Source organism: Peromyscus californicus, unplaced genomic scaffold (genome assembly GCF_007827085.1).
Source record: "Peromyscus californicus insignis strain IS unplaced genomic scaffold, ASM782708v3 Scaffold_18__1_contigs__length_77618521, whole genome shotgun sequence".
NCBI classification, from domain to species: domain Eukaryota; kingdom Metazoa; phylum Chordata; class Mammalia; order Rodentia; family Cricetidae; genus Peromyscus; species Peromyscus californicus.
In genome coordinates this window covers 6,707,633-6,730,095 of record NW_026294480.1, presented here as the reverse complement: position 1 = coordinate 6,730,095, position 22,463 = coordinate 6,707,633, and the positions used below count along the sequence as shown (strand labels likewise).

General features: G+C 40.5%; 1 protein-coding gene across 4 annotated transcripts in view; it reads left to right on the top strand.

Moving 5' to 3' along the window:
• The window catches only part of LOC128113352 (zinc finger protein 728-like), a 44,739-nt gene extending 30,733 nt beyond the window's left edge, over window positions 1–14,006 (top strand). For 2 of the 4 annotated variants that reach the window (XM_052742956.1, XM_052742955.1), the window contains exons 2-4: window positions 7,217–7,343; window positions 7,978–8,070; window positions 9,752–14,006. In XM_052742956.1, the coding sequence (XP_052598916.1) occupies window positions 7,217–7,343; window positions 7,978–8,070; window positions 9,752–12,195 (2,664 nt within the window). In that variant the 3' untranslated portion in view covers window positions 12,196–14,006. Of the gene's footprint in view, window positions 1–1,358; window positions 6,701–7,216; window positions 7,344–7,977; window positions 8,071–9,751 lie in introns of those variants that run through there. The other 2 variants (XM_052742957.1, XM_052742958.1) reach the window with 2 other exon arrangements.
• Window positions 14,007–22,463: the final 8,457 nt, after the last annotated feature.

Here is a 22,463-nt window from a genome sequence, read left to right as displayed (position 1 = left end):
TGCTCGGAGGAAGCGGAGGAGGGAAGAACCGACTTGGTGGTGCTCTGCGGACCTAGGCTGGGCCAGGGCGTCTGGATGCCTGTTGGGGCTAGGGAGGGGGCGTTTGTGTGGTGCTGGAAATGAACGCCCTGTAAGCAGGGGGCGGCTGCCTGGGCCCACCAGGAGCTTCTGTTATGAGGGTTGGCTTGGTAGGGAAGGAATTGGGAAGTGTGGGAAATCCAGGATTGCTCGAGCAGGGTGGGTCGGCTAAGAGCCTGCGCTTGGAGGTGCCGGTGGGGGCACGGATTCCAGATTAGCTATGGAGGCGTTTTATTACTAGCTGACCCACTCTTGCCCGTCTGTTGTTAGTTTTCTCAGGACACCTAGACCAAATGGAGGTATGCCCCCCTCCTGCTTTATAGTATTGTTACAGTTGATAGAAGTTCATCAAGTTACTAGTTTCCAAGGACGGAGAGTTTTGCGAGGGTGATTGACGTATAGGATGTTAATCTCATTGTCATTGGAATAGATTGTTAGACTTATGAACTGCTGTTTTGAATAGGAATCTTTCATGATCACCACTGTGACCTGAATCCTGATTCTGACACTCCCACGTCGAGCCATGTAGAATCTCTCAAGGGAGAGATTCGAGTTTTGCAAAACAAATTGCTGATCCTACATTGTAGAGTTAAAAACAGTAGAGAATACTTCATCCGGTTTCATCAGGGATTATGATGTCATTGGCTTGGACTCCTTTGCAGAGTTTCGAGATGAGTTGATGTGAGGGTAGAAGTGTGTCTAGGGATTGCTAGCAAAGGGACATAGGTGCTTGAGTTTCTCTGGGGAGGAGAAATAGCCCTACACACACAACAGGCTGTTTGCTTTGCTCTCTAATCACACGATTTCTTCTATCGTTGTCCATTGTCTAGTGTCTAAACTCTCTAAAACTGACTCTGTCACTGATTGTGGTATCTGGGTTCCATGCTTCTCCCTTAACAGTTCTTGCATTTGAAGAATTGTGGTTCACTTGAGGTCCTGTAATGTTTATACAGTGGACTCCACACCCTGTCTTTTCTGCTGTTTCCTATTTTGTCTCACTTCAATAAAATCATGTGTTTATGTGCTGGAGACTGGCTTATAGCATTAAAGTCTGCTCAAAGGAAATGGTATTTTTTTTAGCCAGGCTGTGGTGGCACATGCCTTTAATCCCAGCACTTGGGAGGCAGAAGCAGGTGGATCCCTGAGTTTGAGGCCAGCATGGGCTACGGAGTGAGTTCCAGCACAGCCAGGGCTACACAGAGAAACCCTGTCTCAAAAAAACTAAAAAACAAAACAACAACAAAAGAAACAAGGTTTTTTTTTTTTTTTTTAAAAATTTATTAAACTTTTCTCATTAAAGTATTAAATGAATGTGAAACTCCACAGCTTCCATTCCAGGATTGGCTATTCTAACTATATAGACGTTCATTGAGGTTGTACCGACTTTGAGTCTGGTTAATTTCGGTGTGTGATGTTTTATTTCTAAGTTTTATATGAAGCATGTGGTCTTGAAAGCACCCTATCTTACATACCAGAATTTTCTGTAGACTTTGTAACTATAATTAATATAGATACTTCCTAGTTAATGTCACTAATCTGTGGGAAAATAACATTCTGTTTTTACTGCCTTGTGCATCAAAGCTGCTTATATACATAGTAAAGATGATGCAGCGCATGCTCACTATAACTTGTAAACCCTTCATGTATGTGTCATCTGCGGTCACAACCCCTGACCAAAGCATAGTCCATGGTGAAATGTTGCCATCTGCATTTGGGAGGTGGAAGCAGAGAGTCAGGAGTACAAGGTTATCCTCCGCTTAGAGACTTAAGGTCAACCTAGGCTAAATGAGCCATGTCAAAACATACTTTAAAACAATAACTTATGACTGCACTAAATGTATTTTATGGTTCCTGTTATCTGACTTAGTACCAGCAACCAGACAGAAATCTATCCAATTGACGTTTTGCTGATTTTCAAAAATTCTACACATGGTTGAGAAGTTCTGTTGACTCTGTTTGACATAGAATTTAATATTTTTCTTGCTAACTTACTTTTGTTAAAGTCATTCAATTTTGGAGATTAGATACTTGGTTTTATTTGCTATGTGGGGAAAAATTCTCTTCTTTGCTTTGCTTAATTTGCAGAGAACATTCATTACTTTTGGATATTAATCTTTGTTAGTTTCTGTCATGACCTCATGCTGCTTTCTTGTGTTTTTTCCTGAATGCTTCCAGTCTGTGCTCCTTTCCATCTCATTTGGGACTTCTATAATTTCCCCGTTTTTCCACTCTGCAGTTGTGACTGATGCAGCCCTCCATGATTTACATTCCTCTCTGTTTCTATGCAGCTTTAATGGCTTGCCCAGTTTACACAACAGGTTCAACAGTGTGTGGAACACTTCTTTATAGTTAGCCAGAACAGAACTCCAGCTCTGCATGTGGACAGTGACAACCACGTCCTCCAGTGTCCTTCACATCCAGCCAGTAAACTGCTAATGAGGGATTTCTTCCTCTTCTCAGGAGGAGTCGGGTCTCCCACGGGGTGCATTCCTGTCCTTTTCCTTACAGGCTTTTGTCTTTGTATTCCAATGCTTGTGTAAACGATGATATGAGGGAAAGAGTTACTAAGGACTTACTCATTTTGGAAACTCATATAGTGACGTTGTGTTAGACGTGTTGTACTTGGAAAACTCCGAAGGGAAAGTTTGCAGGATGATGACATTCATTTCTGGTGATCTATGTGACAAATGTTAGAGAATATGGAGAGAAGATACAGAAGTTATTTGTATAGATTCGAATAAGAGACAGAAATATATGCAAGGAATGAAAATGAGAAGCACAGACTTTCATCATCTTCTCCTTTTGGTTTATAAATGCTTCTGTGTTTGAGTCTATCCATAGTTGTTTTCAAATGCAGTGACATATTTTGAGTTGAAAAATAAAAGTATGTGTCAGATTGTCTGGCAGATTCTTTCAAATACATGCAGTTATTATCTTCTTTATGTAGATAGCTACATAAAATAAATCAGATGGATGAAAGAATGAACCCCTACTGTTGACAAGATGGACTGCACTTAATATTTTATTAGGAACATGGAGTAACATTGTAGTGAAAGTTTAAAATCACTGTTACATTTACACATTGAACGTACAGAATAAAGCATGTGCTACTTCTTTAGAAACTAATATGTTGTCTAAACAAGTATTCCATGTTTCAAATAAAGACATTAGCTATGGTCTCCCATACCATTTTCAGTGTTTGAAATATATGCTCTGAGTCATAGTATTGCAAAATGTGTTGACTAAAAATGAGAATTAATGATAGCTGCATGTAAGTTGCATGTGAGTCAAGAGCTGGGCCAGAGACCTGTGGGTTGACTACTTTATCATAATCCTGGTATGTTAAGGTAGCATGTTCTCTAATCCATAGACATTCTATGTCCAAAAATGGAATCAGAAGTAGCTAGAAGTTAATTGGGAATCCAGCCCTCTCTTTGTGTCTAGCTTTGACTTCCCCATAAGCTCCCGGCACTGAGGATTGTTAGGTATCTATGTCAGAGTAGCTCTGAGGGACACAGACATGATATGCAGGAGTTCTTATGACTTCTGCTCGCTCCATTCTGTTGATCTAGACTTGTGTCTAGGACCAACCTTCATTCAAAAGAAGGAAAGCTGAACTTCACCTTCTGACTGGTGGCCCTCTCATAGGTAAAGAACAGTGGAGGATGGGTTTCTCACCTGTTACTTGTTGAGATGCTTTCAACAGAGTCTCATTTTCTTTTCATAAGAAATGACTGGGTAAGGTGGCACACACCTTTAATCCCAGTGCTTGGGAGGCAGAGGGATTTCTATGAGTTTAAGGCCAGCCTCATTACATAATGAGTTCCAGGACATCCAGAACTACATAGTGAGACCTTAGGGCTCTGTTGGTCCAAAGTCCTCCTCCTCTTGCTGTTTAGATAGAAGACTGTTTCCCATATAGAGGTTTCTCTTCACTGCAGCTCCTCCAGGCTCGGGGACAAGCCTTTTGTTCTGTGGCCTTCTCCACTCGCTCTCCAGGTCTGTTGGGAGCAGCTACGAAGCTTTGTTTGTGTATCATGCGTGTTCGTTTTATCCACCATGTGTGAGGTATCAGCTTTGCCGGCTGCTGCTTCTGCTGAGATAACCCAGTGGGATTTTACAGAAGTGCCTTCTGGGTGAGGAGCCACTGTCTGCCCCCTCAGGATTCTTGCTTACATAACTTGCTTAGCCTTCTGTGACTCTCTTTAGTGTTGTCTAGACTGGAGTTTGGGGAAAGTCTTAGTTGGTGTCCATCGCTTATTTCACATAATGTAAGCTTAAAGACCTCATTTCTTAAAAATATTTTTCTCTTTTATGTGTTTCTGGTTTGATTTTTTTTAAGCGACTTCTTCACATATCACAGGCTAACTGTGAACTCCCTATGCAGATGAGACTGACCTTCAACACCTACAGCTTCCAAGAACTCAGATTACAGACATGTGACATCCTTTTGGTTTCCTTCTTTTCCTTTATTCTGTGTGTGGTGTTCCATAAATTCTTTACCCTCTCTTCAGGTTGGTTTTTATTTTTTGTTTTTGTTTTGTTTTTCCTGTCTTTTCTTTTTCTTTCCTCATTGTGTCTGCATGTATGTCTAGGACCTCCATGCTGTGCCTAAGCAGGAGGGGAATTCAAGAACCCTTGCACCATGGGTACCAGGGTTCCACTTCAGGTGGTTAGACTGGGCTTTTACCTGCCGAGTCACCCCACAGGCCTTCAGTATTTTTAATGTCTCTCTTCATGCTCTTTAACCTCTGGCAGGCTTCCTGTTTGCTGAGGTTCCTTCGGCCAGACCCTTCCTACGGTTCTCTCCTGTACTGTTTGCCCCTCACTACGGCATTTTCTGATCTGTCCTTGTGCTTTTCATATGCATGGTTGGTTTCCTATTTTATGTCTGCAGATATTTTCTTACCTTTTTGTTTGGTTGTCTGAATTCTCCTTTAGGTCATTACCACAGGGAGGGTGTTCAGGGCATCTTTGGAGTACTTTGTTTTTCTTGATCTGGTTCATGTTTCCTAACTGTATACTTTATGATGCTTATTGATCTTTGGTCTTTGAGAATAACAGTGACCACCCGTCGTGAGCTTGAATTTATAGGACCTTCAAATGTGTTGTAAGAAATTGAATGCCTTTCTACTCTTAACCCGAGAAAGGAACCAGGAAATTGGAGGCTACCCTCCAAACCATGCCTTGCTGGTCCTCACATGAGTAGTATGTGGAAAGCAGAGCAAGATGGCTTTTCCTAAGCAACTAGTTGGCTTCATATATTGAATCCATACAGTAAAGGGAAATGATTAACAGAAAGTTATCAAATTAATAAAAATGTAGAGTGAAGCTCAAAAGAAATCATAAGTGGAAATAATACAGGAATCAATAACTATATCATTCTTGTTCTTAAACACCTGTCTCAGTGGTGTCATTAAAATGAGCAGAATTACCATCCTCCTAGGGTGCATGCTCTACACAGTTGTACATTTCCCTGTTGTCAGAGCTGCTTTTCTAAGGTTACTTCCTGTTTTTACTGATACTGCAGCAAGTGTAAATATTATTTTACTAGGTTTGTTTTTCTGACCCTTTAGCAGCTTCCTTTGCTCATTTCAGTTACAAAGCTGACCTCAATAGTCTTATAGCATGAATACTTCAACTTTACTTTATATTCCCGTTTCTGTGGTTTCACAGTCACACAAACATGGCTGAAAACTGAGTTCTGTAATTTACTTGATTTTTTGACAATGAAATTATGGTGCACATGTTTACAGTGTGAAACTGTTCAGTCACACAAAACGATGAAATCCTGTAATTTGGGTCAATATGGAAGAGCCAGGAAATTATTACTTTAGGTAGAGAAAGACAAGTACACAAGAATTTTAACTTATAGAAGTTGGAGAAATAATGTTTGTTTCCCATCAATCAGTGACATCAGGAAAGGTAGTCATTGGAAAATGTTGACGAGTCAGTGCTCTTATATAGTTAGAAGGAAAAAGCTATGACAAATGTTGCCCAGAATGGTGACTATAAGTAACCATTTTGTAGTATATTACAGAAGATGAGAAAACAGAGTTTTTGTTTGTTTTGTTCAGTTTTTTTTGAGACAAAGTATCTCTATATAATCCTGGCTGCCCTGGAACTCACAGAGATCCACCTGCCTCTGCCTCTCAAGTGCTGGGATTAATGATGCGAACCACCACACCTGTCCTAAGGACTTTGGACATTTTAAACTTAAAAATTAAATGTTTGAGGAAATGACCACTCTAAAATTGATATAAAGACAAATGCACATTCTACCTATAACAATATTACAGAATACCCCCTTTAACATGCAAATCTCTGATTTTCTATTATGTAACCATAGGAAAAAATAATGTATTGCTGTCATTGACCATTTGAGAACTTTATGCAATGAGATGAAAAGCAACTCAACACTAAAATGTAAAAAAATAAAAATAAGGTGCTGTGGGATGTTCTGAATGGCAAATGTGTTGCTCTGATTGGTTAATAAATAAAACACTGATTGGCCAGTAGCCAGGCAGGAAGTATAGGTGGGACTAACAGAGAGGAGAATTAAGGAAACAGGAAGACAGAGGGAGAGACCTGCCAGCCGCCACCATGACAAGCAAGATGTAAGGTACCAGTAAGCCACGAACCATGTGGCAACTTATAGATTAATAGAAATGGGATAATTTAAGATAGAAGAAGTAGATAACAAGAAGCCTGAGCCATTAAGCCAAACAGTTTAAATAATATAAGCATCTGTGTGTTTATTTTATAAGTGGGCTGTCGGATGGCCGGGGCTTGGCGGGAGCTGGAGAGAAAACTCTCCAGCTACAATAACGGAAAATAATAATTAGCATCACAATTTATCATTCTTGTACTCAGCAGACTAAGCTAAAGTTGTCATGAGTTCAAAGACTGCTTATGAATATGATAAATACACGAATACATGTCTGATAAATCTTCATCACAGAAAGCAGGAAAGGGGAAAATGTAAGAATGTTAGTGATATCTAATTATTTTAAATATTAACAAAATGTTGTTATTGCTATACTTCCTAAGAATGTATTCATAAGCACAGGATGCCTATTGGTGTCTATGTTATTGGTTTTAATTAATATACTCTATTGTTCATTTCTCTGTATTTCAGGAAATGCTGTCATTCAGGGATGTGGCCATTGATTTCTCTGCAGAGGAGTGGGAATGCCTGGGCCCTGCTCAGTGGAGTCTATACAGGGATGTGATGCTGGAGAATTACAGCAACCTTGTGTTCCTGGGTGAGGATTGCATCTATAGTGAATTCTTTTTTGTGTATGTGTGTGGGTTTTGTGTTGTTGTTGGTTGGTTGGTTTTTTCATTTTTTGTTTGTTTTTGTTTTGTTTTGTTTTTTGAGCCAGAGTCTCTCTATGTAGTCCTGGCTTTCTGGAACTCTGTGTAGACCAGACTGGCCTTGAACTCAGAGATCCTCCTGTCTCTGCTTCCCTCCAAGTGCTGGTATTAAGTGCCACCATGCCTGGCTCATATTGGATTCTTAATTGAAGGTCAACATTAAATTCCTTTTATAAAACATCTCATGGGAGCTTGTACTTTCCAACAGTGAGGGTGATGGCCTACATCTAAGGAAGAATAAGGGAGATTGTTAAGGTAACTAAGACAATTTGTTGTTTTTTTTTTCTTCTTGTTTTTTTAACCTGGCTCTTTCTTAAAGTATCCTTTACTCTGGTGGTGATGCTAGGAATTCACAGACATGAGGCACACCCTTAAGTTTTAATTTTATTTATTTATTTGTAAATGAAGAAACTGAAGCTGAGTATATCCTTTTTTCCCTCTAAGGACACAATACTGGAATAGACATGTTATTTCCCAGGTGAATAACACACCAACCATCTTGTTCTTTTTCCCCACAATCAGGGCTTGCTTTCTCTAAGCCATACCTGGTCACCTTTCTAGAGCAAAGACAAGAGCCTTCAGATGTGAAGAGACAAGCAGCTGCCATACAAACAGGTGCGTAGAAATGAGGATCAGGAGGACAGAGTGGGCTTTCCAACAGAAGGCCAGGCTTTACCATGTGCACTCTTTCTTATACTGTGATGGAAATCAATTTTTAGATATTCCATTCATTCATTCATTTATTCATCTACCATATGATGCTTTAAGTGTCTAAGCGTTGTTCCCCACAGAGAGCTCTGCTTGTGTTTACAGTGACAACAAAGATTGTCATTTTGCTGAGAGTCTGCATTGTAATGGACTGTTTCCTATACTTATGTTTAAAGACGTGGGAGTCCATTATCATACAATATAATCACAAATGCATTTCTTTTTTTTAAGTTTATTTACTTATTATGTGTACAGTGTTCTGCTTGCGTATATCCCTTCAGGCCAGAAGAGGGAGCCAGATCTCATTATAGATGGTTGTGAGCCACCATGTGGTTGCTGGGAATTGAACTCAGGACCTCTGGAAGAACAGCCAGTGCTCTTAACCTCTGAGCTATCTCTCCAGCCCCCACAAATACATTTCTTTCACATCACTTACATGTATGCTAATTTAAATTTTTTCAAAATCACCATGAATGATTGTAATGTATTCTCAAAGTTTTTTTCTCATATATTCAGTGTTACTGATCTAAAACACATGCCCTTTATGGGTATATTTTCCTAGATTAAAACCTTACATGTCTAAAGAATGTTTTTAATAGCTTATCAGTTGTTTTTCAGGATTTAGTGGGTTCAGGATTCTCTTTTCATTATTTTACAACTTTATTTTCTATATTATTGGAGTCTAGGTTGTCTAAAATCATTTGTTTACATGTAAGCTATATGTGGATGAAGTATATAATACTAAACACTTTAGGACAGTGTAAGATTAAAAAGCATCAGGGAGCTTTGGTTCTGTGAGCATCAGAAGTGTGTGTTTCCACTTGATATGTACACACGAGCATACGCGTCTCTGATTCCCATGCCTTGTGCAGCATCTCATCACTGACTGTTGTAAGATTGTGTTATCTTAGACATGGGGCTGATTCTGTCATTTAGCCTTTGACTGATATGTGCCTTTAGTAAAGGTTCTATCATTATAGGTGAACTTGTGGACTTTTTTCTTTTCATGATTTGATTCTTTTAGATACTTATTTCTTGTGAAAATACAACATGTAGCTTCCTGACTTAACTCCCTGAAATATCATACTTAATATTATGGAGAGTTTGTTATGCAGTATATATTTTGTGCCTTCCAAATTAAAACTAAGGATATAAATTGTGTATTTCTACATTCTTCCAACCTCAGGCAATCACCATTAATGTAATGTTTTCCACGTGTAGCTATTTATATTTTTCATCTATCTCTGTTCATACAATTTATACATTTTTAATGGGTTCATTTCTGTGAACATGATGCCCTTAAGAGTTCTCATTATTACTGATAGTACATCTTCCTTTGCTATTAAACTGTTAATAATATTCCATTATTTCTGCATTCTATTTTGTCTTCCTCTTCTTCCAGTGGAAATTTATATTGTCTCCACTCACTGCATGTTCTGAATTACACTGCAGTGAGTGTAGGTGGAGAAATCTGTGATTTCTCGTTTTCCTCTAAAAATGTGAGTAAAGGTCCCCATATTAAAGGTAAGCATTGTAAATATAGGAACGTTACTCAGTTTTTATTCACATGTCAACTTTTACTCACCAGATATAAAACCATATAAATGTAAAGAATGTGGCAAAGCCTGTGATTGGGACTCACTCCTTGAATACCAGAGAATTCATCCAGGAGAGAAAGCCTTCAAGTGTGAAGAGTGTGATAAGGCTTCCGAGTCTTGCTCAGTACTTTCTGAACACCAGATAATTGATACGGGAGAGAAAGCCTACAAGTGTGAAGAATGTGGCAAAGCCATTTGTACTTGCTCAGGACATTCTAGCTACCAGAGAATTTGTATTGGAGAGAACCCCTACAGGTGTGAAGAATGTGGAAAAGCCTTTCCCACTTATTCCTGTCTTACTGAGCACGAGGTAGAACACACTGAACAAAAATTCTATAGCTGTGAAGAATGTGGGAAACTGTTTTATTGTCATTCTCACCTTACGGAACATCAAAGAATTCATTTTCAAGAGAATTCCTTTAAGATTGAAGTATGTAGCGAGGACTTTTGTTCTCCCATAGAACTTTCTAACGACCAGAGGTTTTGTACCGAAGAGAAGGCCTACAAGTATGAAGAATGTGTTAAGGCCTTTAGTGCTTGCTCAGTGCTTTCCGATCACCCAAGACTTCACCCAGGAGAGAAAGCCTACAAGTGTGAAGAGTGTGGCAGTGCCTTCTGTGCACTCCATTCAGTCTCTAAACAGCTGAAAATTGATTGTGAAGTGAAGTCCTACAAGTGTGACGAATGTGGGAAAGTCTTTCCTAGTCATCTTTCCCTGATTCAGCATAAGATAGGCCATACTAGAGAGAAACCTTACCAATGTGAAGAATGTGGCAAAATGTTTTACTGTTCTTCAAACCTTAAGCAACATCAAATAACTCATTCTCAAGAGAAACCCTACAAGTGTGAAGTGTGTGGCAAGGTCTTTAGAACTTGCTGGCAACTTTCTAAACACCTGAGAATCCATTCTGGAGAGAAACCATACAAGTGTGAAGAGTGTGGCAAAGCGTTTTATACTCTCTCATACCTTACTCATCACAAATTAGGTCATACTGGGGAGAAACCTTACAAGTGTGAGGAATGTGGCAAGACCTTTTACTATCCTTCAGTCCTTAAGGAACACCAAGCAATTCATTCTGGAGAGAAACCATACAGGTGTGAAGAATGCGGCAAGGACTTCTGTACACGTTCAGGACGTTCTAGACACCAGCGAATTCATACTGGAGAGAAACCCTACAAGTGTGAGCAATGTGGAAAGGCCTTTTCTACTCATTCATACCTTTCTCATCACAAGATAGTTCACACTGGCCATAAACCCTACAAGTGTGAGGAATGTGGCAAAAAGTTTTACTATCCTTCTCGCCTTAAGGAACATCAAAGAATTCATTCTCAAGAGAACCCTTACAAGTGTGAAATCTGTGGCAAAGCCTTTTATACTCACTCATACTTTACTCAGCACAAATTAGGTCATACGGGAGAGAAACCTTACAAGTGTGAGGAATGTGGCAAAACCTTTTACTATCCTTCAATCCTTAGGGAACACCAAGCAATTCATTCTGGAAAGAAACCATACAGGTGTGAAGAATGCGGCAAGGACTTCTGTACGCGCTCAGGACGTTCTAGACACCAAAGAATTCATACTGGAGAGAAACCCCACAAATGTGAAGAATGTGGGAAGGTCTTTTCTACTCATTCATACCTTACTCAGCATAAGGTGGTTCACTCTGGAGAGAAACCCTACAAGTGTGAGGAATGTGGCAAAAAGTTTTACTATCCTTCTCGCCTTAAGGAACATCAAAGAATTCATTCTCAAGAGAACCCTTACAAGTGTGAAATTTGTGGCAGTGTCTTTTGTACTCCCAAAGGACTTTCTAAACACCAGAGATTCCATACCGGAGAGAAACCCTACAAGTGTGAGGAATGTGGAAAGATGTTTTACTATCCTTCTCGCCTTAAGGAACATCAAAGAATTCATTCTCAAGAGAACCCTTACAAGTGTGAAATCTGTGGCAAAGCCTTTTATACTCACTCATACCTTACTCAGCACAAATTAGGTCATACGGGAGAGAAACCTTACAAGTGTGAGGAATGTGGCAAGACCTTTTACTATCCTTCAATCCTTAAGGAACACCAAGCAATTCATTCTGGAAAGAAACCATACAGGTGTGAAGAATGCGGCAAGGACTTCTGTACGCGCTCAGGACGTTCTAGACACCAGCGAATTCATACTGGAGAGAAACCCTATAAGTGTGAGCAATGTGGAAAGGCCTTTTCTACTCATTCATACCTTTCACAGCACAAGGTGGTTCACTCTGGAGAGAAACCCTACAAGTGTGAGGAATGTGGCAGGATGTTTTACTATCCTTCTCGCCTTAAGGAACATCAAAGAATTCATTCTCAAGAGAATTCCTACAAGTGTGAAATCTGTGGCAAAGTCTTTAGTGCGCACTTAGAACTTGCTACACACCTGAATATTCATTCTGCAGGTGTGTAGGATGTGGAAAGGCTTTTAACTTATCCATCCTTACCTCGACACAAATTCCTGGAGAGAAATCTTACCTGTGTAAGGAATGTGGCAAAATGTTTTCTGTCCTCCAAACCTTAAACAACACCAACTAACTAGTTCTGGAGGGAAATCACACAAGTGTGAGGACTGTAGGAAGGTCTTTTGTACTCACTTAGAGCTTTCTAAACATCAAAAGAATCATACTGGTGAGAACGACCACAGATGTGGAAAAGCTTCTACTAGACTTTTTATCCTTACCCAGCACAAGGTAATTCATTCTATTCAGAAACACTGTTCGTGGGAAAATGCTGGAAAATTTTTAGTCTTCAATTCTTAAAAAAATGTCACAGAGTTCATTCTCAAGAGAGACCCTGCAAGTGTGAGGGGTGTGTCAAAGCCTTTGGTTATCATTCAGACCTTATCCAACTCAAATGAATCTATTGCAGAGAGAAATCTAACCCTTCTGAAGGATGTGGCAAGTGCTTTACTAATAATCCAACACTTTCTAACCTCCATAAAAGTTATACTGGGGAGAAACACTACAAATGTGAATGAATTGACGAGCCTTTTAGAGGCTCTTTATCGGTTAACACCAAAGTGTTGGTACTGAAGAGCGACCTCACAACAGTAGAGCATGTTATGAAGGTTTCATTTGTCAGTCAGCTCTTGCTGAACATCAGAGCATTCACACTCAGGAGAATCTCTAGAAAATATATGGAATATAAGCAGGTGTTTAGTTATAATTTGCCACTGCATAAGCATGAAAGAATTAGTACCACAGAAATGCAAAGAATGTGGCAAGGCCTTTAGCTGTTTTTCATACTTTAATTATCCTCAGAGACTTCATACTGGAGAGAAACTACACATATAAATAATGTGTCAAACCCTTTAATAATATTTCAAATGTCAGTCAACACCAAAGAATTCAGTAAGCTTCACTGTTCAACTTCACACCTCTTCATTTTCTAAGGGAGTCTCAGCTGTGTGGTTGCCCGGATCTGACTGGCTTACAGATGTGGCTATGGGACCCTGGATGCTGATTAATGCCCAGTCCCACCCCTGGGCAGATGGTCCTGGTGAATGAGAATTCTGGCCAAGCAGAAATCAGAGGGAGCAAGCCAGTAAACAGAATACTTAAGTTCTTGCCTCAAGATTTCTCCCTTGAGCTCTTATCCTGGCCGAACTGGTTTTCGAATTCCTAAACTGGAGTAAACCCTTTCCTCTCCTAAGTTGTGTCTTAGTCATGGCATTATCACAGCAACAGACATCAAAGTCACACAGCAGTGGACATGTAAAGGCTTTTCAATTTTATACCTTAATTATCATGTCTTCCTACTGGAGAGAATGTCACAATGTCTTTTAGAGTGGAGAATCAGGCCCCTAGCGTCAGCTAAAAACATGAGTCCTATAGCAGAGACTTCCCTTTGCTGTAATCTACAAACCTGTTTTAGACAATGTTTTCAGGGTGCATCAATTGATTGTTCTATAACTACAAATGTTTCCTGAAATTGTTACCATGTTGTCGGTCTGTACCTGGGTAACCTGAATCTGGATTCTTGAGCCATGATCTTTATGGCGGATTTCCCCCTTGGGGTCCCCCAATTGTTAGTAACTCTTCCCCTTTGGTCTGTAAGAAAACCCAATAAATTCACTTTTCTCATCAATTTGGGCTGTGGTGAAATCCTAGGATCATTTGTTGTTGGGTCCCTTTGTAGTGACTAAGCATTCGTTGTGTCTAGAGATAGGTAACATGTCATTCATATATGGCTCCAAAATAAACAATGTCTCATTCCCTTTCAGGTGAGAACTGTGATTTTTGTATAACAACATAATCCCTGTTTTCATGGAACTAGAACCATTCGGAATCAGGGACACAAGCCACACACACTCATTCAGGAGATAGGACGGATTTGGTTACTAACTACTTCTTCAAGTATTAATCATGGTAATTTCAGTTCTTATTTGCATATATCCAAAAAGGCATAAAAAATTGAGTTTACTTAAAAAGAGACAATATTGAAACTTCCTTAGCAACATGATTTACATTTGTTCCTTTAATATTACTTTCCTTTTTTGTTTGAGCTATTGTCAGTCTTTATGGAGAAAATAGATACGCACCATCTTTGCCACCTCATTCTATCACAGGTGGCATTTTCTTTCTTTCTTTTTTTTTTTTCGAAGACAGGGTTTCCTGTGTAAAAGCCCTGGCTGTCCTGAAACTCACTCTGTAGACCAGGCTGGCCTTGAACTCACAGAGATCCACCTGTCTCTGCCTCCCAAGTACTAGGATTAAAAGCGTGCACCTCCATGTCCAGCTACAGGTAGCATTTCTATCTTGGGTCATTTTAAAAGCTGTTTTCCTGTGTTGTAATTGTCTTAGGGAACAGTTATATTCAGTTTCACAAGAGAATCTTGACAGGCTGACTCCTTAATCACAATAACACAACTAGAAAAAACTGCACTGAAGACACACCATTACTCTTTGAAAAGAGGAACCCCCAAGAAGCATCTTTTTTTTTTTTTTTTTGGTTTTTCGAGACAGGGTTTCTCTGTGTAGCTTTGCGCCTGGAACTCACTTGGTAGCCCAGGCTGGCCTCAAACTCACAGAGATCCGCCTGGCTCTGCCTTCCAAGTGCTGGGATTAAAGGCGTGCGCCACCACCGCCCGGCTCCCGAGAAGCATCTTAACCACAGCATAGGAACTAGCAGGAGATACAGGAGAGTTCATTTGTCCTTACCAACCCACCAAGTACAAAGTTCTTTATTGAGGTGTGGAGAAATGGCTCAATGGTTAAAATAAATTGATTCTCAGACAGGGAACCCATGTTTGGTTCTCAGCATCCCTATGTCTGCTCACAACTATCAATAATACCAGTTGCAATGGATGTGACTTCCTCTCTGATCTGCATGGGCACTGAACACACATAGTTCACAGACATCTTCTGTTCCCTGAAGTTACATCAACACAGGCCTCTGTGCTTTCAAGTTTAATAATGATTAGTAACAAGTAACTGAACTAATTATTGGAGATGTATGACGAAGGAAAGAAAGGGAGGTTTGGAAGGCCGCTGCAGAATTCCTCTTTAGTATTCATGGCAAATGCAAGTGGGAGATGCCAGGTTAGTCTCACCCTATCGAATCTCCAGGGAGCATCTCCTTTCTGTTCTCTAGGGTTACATTGATGCAGGCTTCTGTGGCTTTTAGAACCAGAGACTTTTGAGTACCCTTCTCTCTTGGTTCACTCTTTCTCCATAATAAAATGATGTCCCTCTATAAACTTTATTACAGCCAGATTCATGGAACTGATCTCTACTGAAACTAGTCAATCTTGCATATTCCCCAAAACCACAGCTCTTTTTTTTTTTTAAAAGATAATTTTATTTCTTTGGAAAGCATTGTTCATGTATATAGTGTCTTAACCATATAGCCTTTCCATTCCTTTCCTGCAAGTCTCTCTCCTATCACTACCTTCTCTTTTCTCTCCCAACTAAGTCCATTGCTAAAATATATTTAGTCCACTGAATTCAGCCTGTATATGGAGAGGTATAGTACAAGTCACAAGTATGGGAAGTTTTTCAGGCTAACACTATGTTCCCCAGAACCCACCAACTGCCAATAGCTCTACAGCTAAGCTTAGTAATCCACGGGCCCCTCACTGATCCATACTAGTTTGGCTGGATTTACCTTGTGTAGGTGTTGTGCATGTAGTAACAGCTGCTGGGAGCTAATTTGTTCAGTGACCTTGTTATCGTTAGAAGGTACTGCTTTGCTGAAGACATCTAATAGCTCTGGCTCTTACAGGCTTTCCAACCCCTCTTTACTTACCCATTATCATAATAAGAACTTACAGTTCGATATCTCATAGACCCTAGGAGAGAATTAACTACTGTTATTGTGCTAAGTGGACATAGTATTAAACCAACTCCTAATAACTGATAAGTATGGCCAAAGATTAAGACATTTCATCCCTCATCAACAAAACTTCTGGTTACAGTAGATCATTGTCAGCACAGACCCCCAGTGGCCAACATGCAGCGCATAAGTGACTATAATTTCCAGTACTAAATTGAACATATATACCCCACCCCTTCTTCCAAAGGCTTAGGTATTGTGGAGGAGGGGATGGAAAGAGTATAAGTACAATAAAGCAGTGTCTTCCGGACCCACAGAACACCTGCACGTATAAAGTCAGGGTATTTGATGCCATGCCTAAGACTGCAACAGTAGACAGACTAAATAGCTGTATACCCTGGGCAGTTGGCCACAAAGTTCCACCACTAGCCAAGGTCCTATGGGAAATTCCTAACTGTTGAGTGGGAAGGGTCAATTTTCTTAGTGTTGCCACCAGTAAGTTGACCAAACTCCAGTGAAAGGCCACATATACAAGAATATTTAGAAGGGACAAGTTGTCCTTTGGAGGCAGGTGGAGACAGGAAACAGTCATGAGTAGGATGTGAAGGAGGTTGAACCTGGGAAGAGTTGGGTGAGGGAGGGTAAATAAAATTGAATCGTGCAAAATTCTTAATAAAAAAAGAAAGTGGTAAATGCTTGTGCTTACTTCCATTTCTCCTTTTTATTAGTTCAGGAGCCCATCACATGGAATAGTGCCACGCACATAAAGGATGACTTTTTCAGTCTTAACTAACTTATCTAGAACAACCCTGTGACCAACAAATTACCTGTACTTTAAGAGCTATGAAATTAACAGGGATATATATTTTCAACTTACTCAACTTTATTTGGCTTTTTCAATTTGCTGAATTGGTAAACCATCCCAAATCTTGACTGCAGTGTTGGTAAGTGGAGAAAATAATGGAATATCATAAAAAGTAATTTTTTGACTCACTCTTGCAATGTGTCTAAGGACCACTGTCCTGCACCTGACTCCCCATACTCTAACCCTCCATTTTAGGTAGGAAATCCCACACTCTTACCAACAATTCCACCAGCACCCATTATATGAGGAAAACTCCCAGAACACCTTCCTCAGGCTCCTGAAGATTGCAGTCCTCAAACCACAAAAGGTCTGCTTCTGGACTTAGCTTGAGCTAAGCCAAGGTAGTTCTGCAACCCCATGTAGACATCAGCAACTGAATTGCCCAAGACTGAACCTTAAGCCCAATACAGCTGGTAACTACCTGACACATTCAGCTACTAGGAGACAGAAGTTCAAACAAACAAGATTTTACTATCAAGACAGTACCAGTCTCCTAGGTGCCATTGCAAACACACAAACATGAACAAGCCAAAAACAAGTGTGTGATTTGAGTAAGAACGGTCTCCATAGGCACATTTATTTGAGTGCTTATTCAGCCAGAAGTGGAACTCTTTGAAAGGGTCAGGAGGTGTGGCCTTATTGGACTAAGTGTGCTTTTGTAGTAGGTATGGCCTTGGAAGGAGTGTGTCACTGAAGTTTCAAAAGCCTACTCTGCAGATGACATAGGTCTCAGCTACTGCTGCAATGTCACATGTGCTGTCATGCCCTCACCATGATGATAATGGCAAAGCCCTGAAACTGAGCAAGCTGCCAATTAAAAGCTTTAAGAATTGCCTCGGTCATGGTGTCTCTTCACAGCATTCGGACACTGATTAGGACAAGTCTCCACTAAAAATTAGTAGCCTCAAAAGTGATTTAGATGATGGACAGGAGAATGATTTCAAAAAGGCAATGATAAACATGACCAATGAACTCAAAGAGGATATGAATAAATACCAGAACAAAGACCACAAAAACAGTTGAATGAAATAATGAAAGCAGTTCAAGATAAGAAAACAATTTATTTAAGGGCTAACATTGCTGAAAAGCAAAGCAAAAATAGAATAAAACTTGAAATGTAAAATTCAGGAATTCAAACAAAAAATTGAGAGAAAGACCTCACCAACAGATTAGATGAAATGACACCAAGGAGGGGAAATGGATCACTTAGTCAAAATGTCAAATCCAAAAATGCAAGAATGGAATACACAGGAAATCTAGGATGGTGCAAAAGAACCAAACATGAATAAAGGGTGTAAAGAAGAGATCCAGGTCAAAGGCACGGAAAGTGTTTTCAACAAGATCATGGAAGAATATTTCCCTAATCTATGGAAACAGGTGCCTATGAAGATTGAAGAGTCATATTGAACAACTAATGGAACCCGAGAAGGAAATATTCACGTTATGTAATAGTCAAAACAATAAATGTACAGAACAAAGGGGCTTTTGTAATCAGAAAGAAGGAAAGATGAAGTCACGGACACTAGCAGGCCCATTAGAATCACAGGGAGTTTCTCTGTGGAGACCATGGCAGCCAGAAGGAATTGAACTGATGTCCTAAAAGTTTTAAAAGACCGCAGATTCCACTCCCAGCTACTATACCCAGCAAAACTGTCATAGGTAAAGGAGATGAAAACAGATTTAAAGAGTTACATCCTGTAAGCCAACCCTACAGAAGATACTGGAAGAAATACTTAGGTCAGAAGATTAAATGTGGCCAAGAAGGCACAGGGAAGAAATAAACAATTCCACAATACAATGTTTAAGAAAGGTGTAATAAAATATTACATAAGCAGTTTGATTAACAGATTGTATCAAAAAAACAGGGTCCATCTCTTTGCTGGGCTTGTCCCCAGCTGTTGGTGCAGACTGCCTGAACACTTCTCACCCATATGGACATGGATTGGATATTTCTGCTCTGGCCCAGTTTTCCCTTCCTGCTTCGGCTGGACTCAACATTAAAGCTTTGCCTCTCCCTTGACCTCAGGAGTGGCTCTTTCTCTACGCTGGCTTGGGTTTTATTGTCAATACAGACTCTACTTGTACTTCTGTCAGCTCACTTTGGGCACCTCTTACTCTGCTTTAGCCTCTGTAACATGTATTAATTCTTTAAAAATACATATACTTAAATATAGATATACGGAATGTGTTCTGTGTGCTGTGGAATATGAGTCTGAATTAGAAATTATGATTAGAATAAAAGAACGTATATTTACCTCAGCCAGACTGCCTAGGTAGTTAGCATTATCTGGCAAACTGATGCTTTGAAAGTGTTGCACCTTGTGAATTTACTGTTCAATAAATTCTGACATAGTAGAATGACACAAACATGTTCACATGTTTCTTGCATGGTGTGCTCACGACAGTACTTATGTGTACATGCTTGTGCACCTTTGAATAATGTGATTCTCACTGTATAAAATTGCAGTCCAAGTATCGAAACACTCAAAACGTGATTAGCAACACAGTAGTAGCGGGCAACACCTCATCACCACTGTCCTGGAAATGTTTGGGAGCCCACAGTGGAAACACAAAGTCTCACTGGGGTTGAGGGTTTACAGTGGCCTACAGACCTAAACCTCTCCACATCAGTATCACCATCCCAGCTATAAAATGAGGAATTCGCCGGGCGGTGGTGGCGCACGCCTTTAATCCCAGCACTCGGGAGGCAGAGCCAGGCGGATCTCTGTGAGTTCGAGGCCAGCCTGGGCTACCAAGTGAGTCCCAGGAAAGGCGCAAAGCTACACAGAGAAACCCTGTCTCGAAAAAACCAAAAAAAAAAAAAAAAAAAATGAGGAATTCATCTGCTTCATAAGTTCAAGATTCCCATCTTCTCTGTGGCAGTAACCAGATCATTTATGATGAAAAACAAGTAGCACCTATGGGCAGGTCCAACTCATTCACCTAGAAAACTACCAAGTGTTAGGTACATCCTGGGTCACTTAAGTATCAGGCCTGCTGACAGTCAGCTGGGTAGCTGGGTAGAGGCATGTGGACTATAGAGACAATGAAGAAGACAGAAAAGAGTCGAGAGGTCTGCTGGTCAATGCCAGACAGCCCTGAGTTTATTTCACAGCCAGCTTATATACAGTTTTGAAGGACAGAGGTAGAACAATGCACAGCACAGGCATTCAACCACTATCTGTCCTGCCTTGTGTCAAGGAGCAGGCAGTTTCACTTTCTATCTCAATGTACCTTCGGCTGGCATCAGCAGCCTGTGCCTAGCTAGCTAGTGTGTTCCTTCCTGTCGGCTAATCCAGGACTTTCTCACGGCCCTTCAAAGAGACTCTGTGGGCTAATCAAGACTTTCTCACAGCCCTTCAAAGAGACTCTGTGGGTTAATCAAGACTTTCTCATAGCCCTGAAGCAAGCAAGCCTGAACTCAATTAAATCAGAATAGACTTCAGATTCAAACTGGGAAACTGAGTCAGTTGTGGGCTCCCACCCTAAGATACTGATATCAAAAGTAGATTTACAGTCCTCTTTCTCTGCCCAGAAAATAAAGACAGGTAGGACAACCAATTCCTTTGTTTCTCCTAAGACAAAGAATTTTAAATATTTGCATAGACATCCATGTCCTTCATAGAATAATGTTGTCCTTTATTTAAATAGTTGTTGCCTTTTAAGCCACAGCTGTCTGAATCAGCAACTGCAAATCTGCTACAACCAGCATTGGTTAGGCTGCAAGGGCCGTACATAGCCAGAGGGAAATCTGTTCCCTCCAGCTCCGACTCTTGCAAAGCTATGAAGAGAACTTAACTAAACCTCTCTCCCTCTAAAGAACTCAAGATTCAAAGGTTAAGGTGTAATTCTGCTCTTCAGAGACTGAATAGCAAGTAGCTCACCTTCTCTCCTTGCTGGCATCCTCCAAAAAACACCCATGCTTCTCCTCACCCTTCCTTATAAACCCTTTCTCACCTAGCTCCTCCCTACCACTTCCTGTCAGCTAGTTGCTGACGCTGCCCCCCAACCACAGGTGAATTTTATTTAATCAAACAATCTTTGCATTAAACAAACATTCCAGAGCACAAACAAAAGTAACACTCCTTGAAATAACATTCTACAACAGAAGAATCCCATTTTTTGGAACGGCCTCTGCCAAGAACTGCTCAGCTCCTTACCCCTGACCTCCCCCATGTCACTCCATCCTCCCCATTCCCCAAGCAGACTTAGGTTATTTGTAGGTTTATTTTTGTGCCTATCCAAGATTCACATCTGTCTTTAGTTTAGTGATGGCCCAGAAGCAGGACCACCTGCTGAAGAGTGCACCTTACAGTTTTCACTTCCTCAGTCATAAATGCTACCTCCAGAAAATAGAGGACTCTCGCTAGCCAAGCACAGGAGTCTCTGGCACTATTCCCACATCCCTCTATCTGCGTCCACTGCATCAACAGGCCATCACTTAACTGGTGATGCACTGTACTTACTGGATGGTTTGTTTCCTGCCTATCAAGACAGGGTGCAAGCCAAAGAAAAAAGCACAGGGTAGTTCCAGTGTGCTCTTCTATTTCCACTGCTTTAAGGGAACTGAACACCCACTAAAAATTTAACAAATCCTTGTGAGAAAACTAACTGCAAAGCGGTTATTTTTAAGGGACAATAGAATCTGTCATCAGGATTTAAATGGATGATATTTGTGAGAGTGCTCCAGGTACCAAAACACACAGGTGAGAGGGATTTTCTTGGAAAAGTTTGAAAGCGATGCAAGTCATTCCAAATCACGGGGTTAACATAAGAGAAAATGCAGCAGATTACTGTGCAAACATGGGAATTGAAAGAGGAATGTAGGGCCTAATATCAGTAACCCCAGGTTTAGGGAAATTAATGAAGAAATGGAACATGTAGACGAATTTCTAAATGGTCTTATTAAATAAAAAAACATGGAGTCAATATAGGGGTGAAAGCCTTAGAGAGATCAGGGAAATAGGGAAAGCCACCAGCCAACCTTACCTCACCAACTCTGCAGTTTCCAATTGCGAGCTACTTCCTGCCTTACCCACGTCTTTATTGCCTTGCTGTTCTGCCCTCTCATTGGCTATCTTAGCCCAGCTACCACACTTGCTTGTCACTGTCTGTCTGTACAGACTTCCAGGTCTCTATGGTTGGTACTGGGATTAAAGGCATGTGTCACTGTGCTTGCTTGGCTCTGTTCCCTACTATGGCCTTGAACACACAGAGACCCTGCCAGATTGTAGATGAGTTTCTAAACAGTCTTATTAAATAAGAAACACAGAGCCAAATATAGGGGTGAAAGCCGTAGAGATCAGAGAAATAGTGAGAGCCACCAGCTAACCTTGGCTCACCATGCCGCCATAGCTTCCCAGGAGAGAACCAGCTTCCTCCTGTCTAACCTGTGCCTTTATTGCCTTATTGTTCTGCCTTCTCATTGGCTCTTAGCCCAGCCATCTCACTTCCTCATCATTGCCTGTCTGTATAGACTTCCAGGTCTCTATGGTTGGTACTGGGATTAAAGGCGTGTGTCAACACACTTGGCTGTCTCC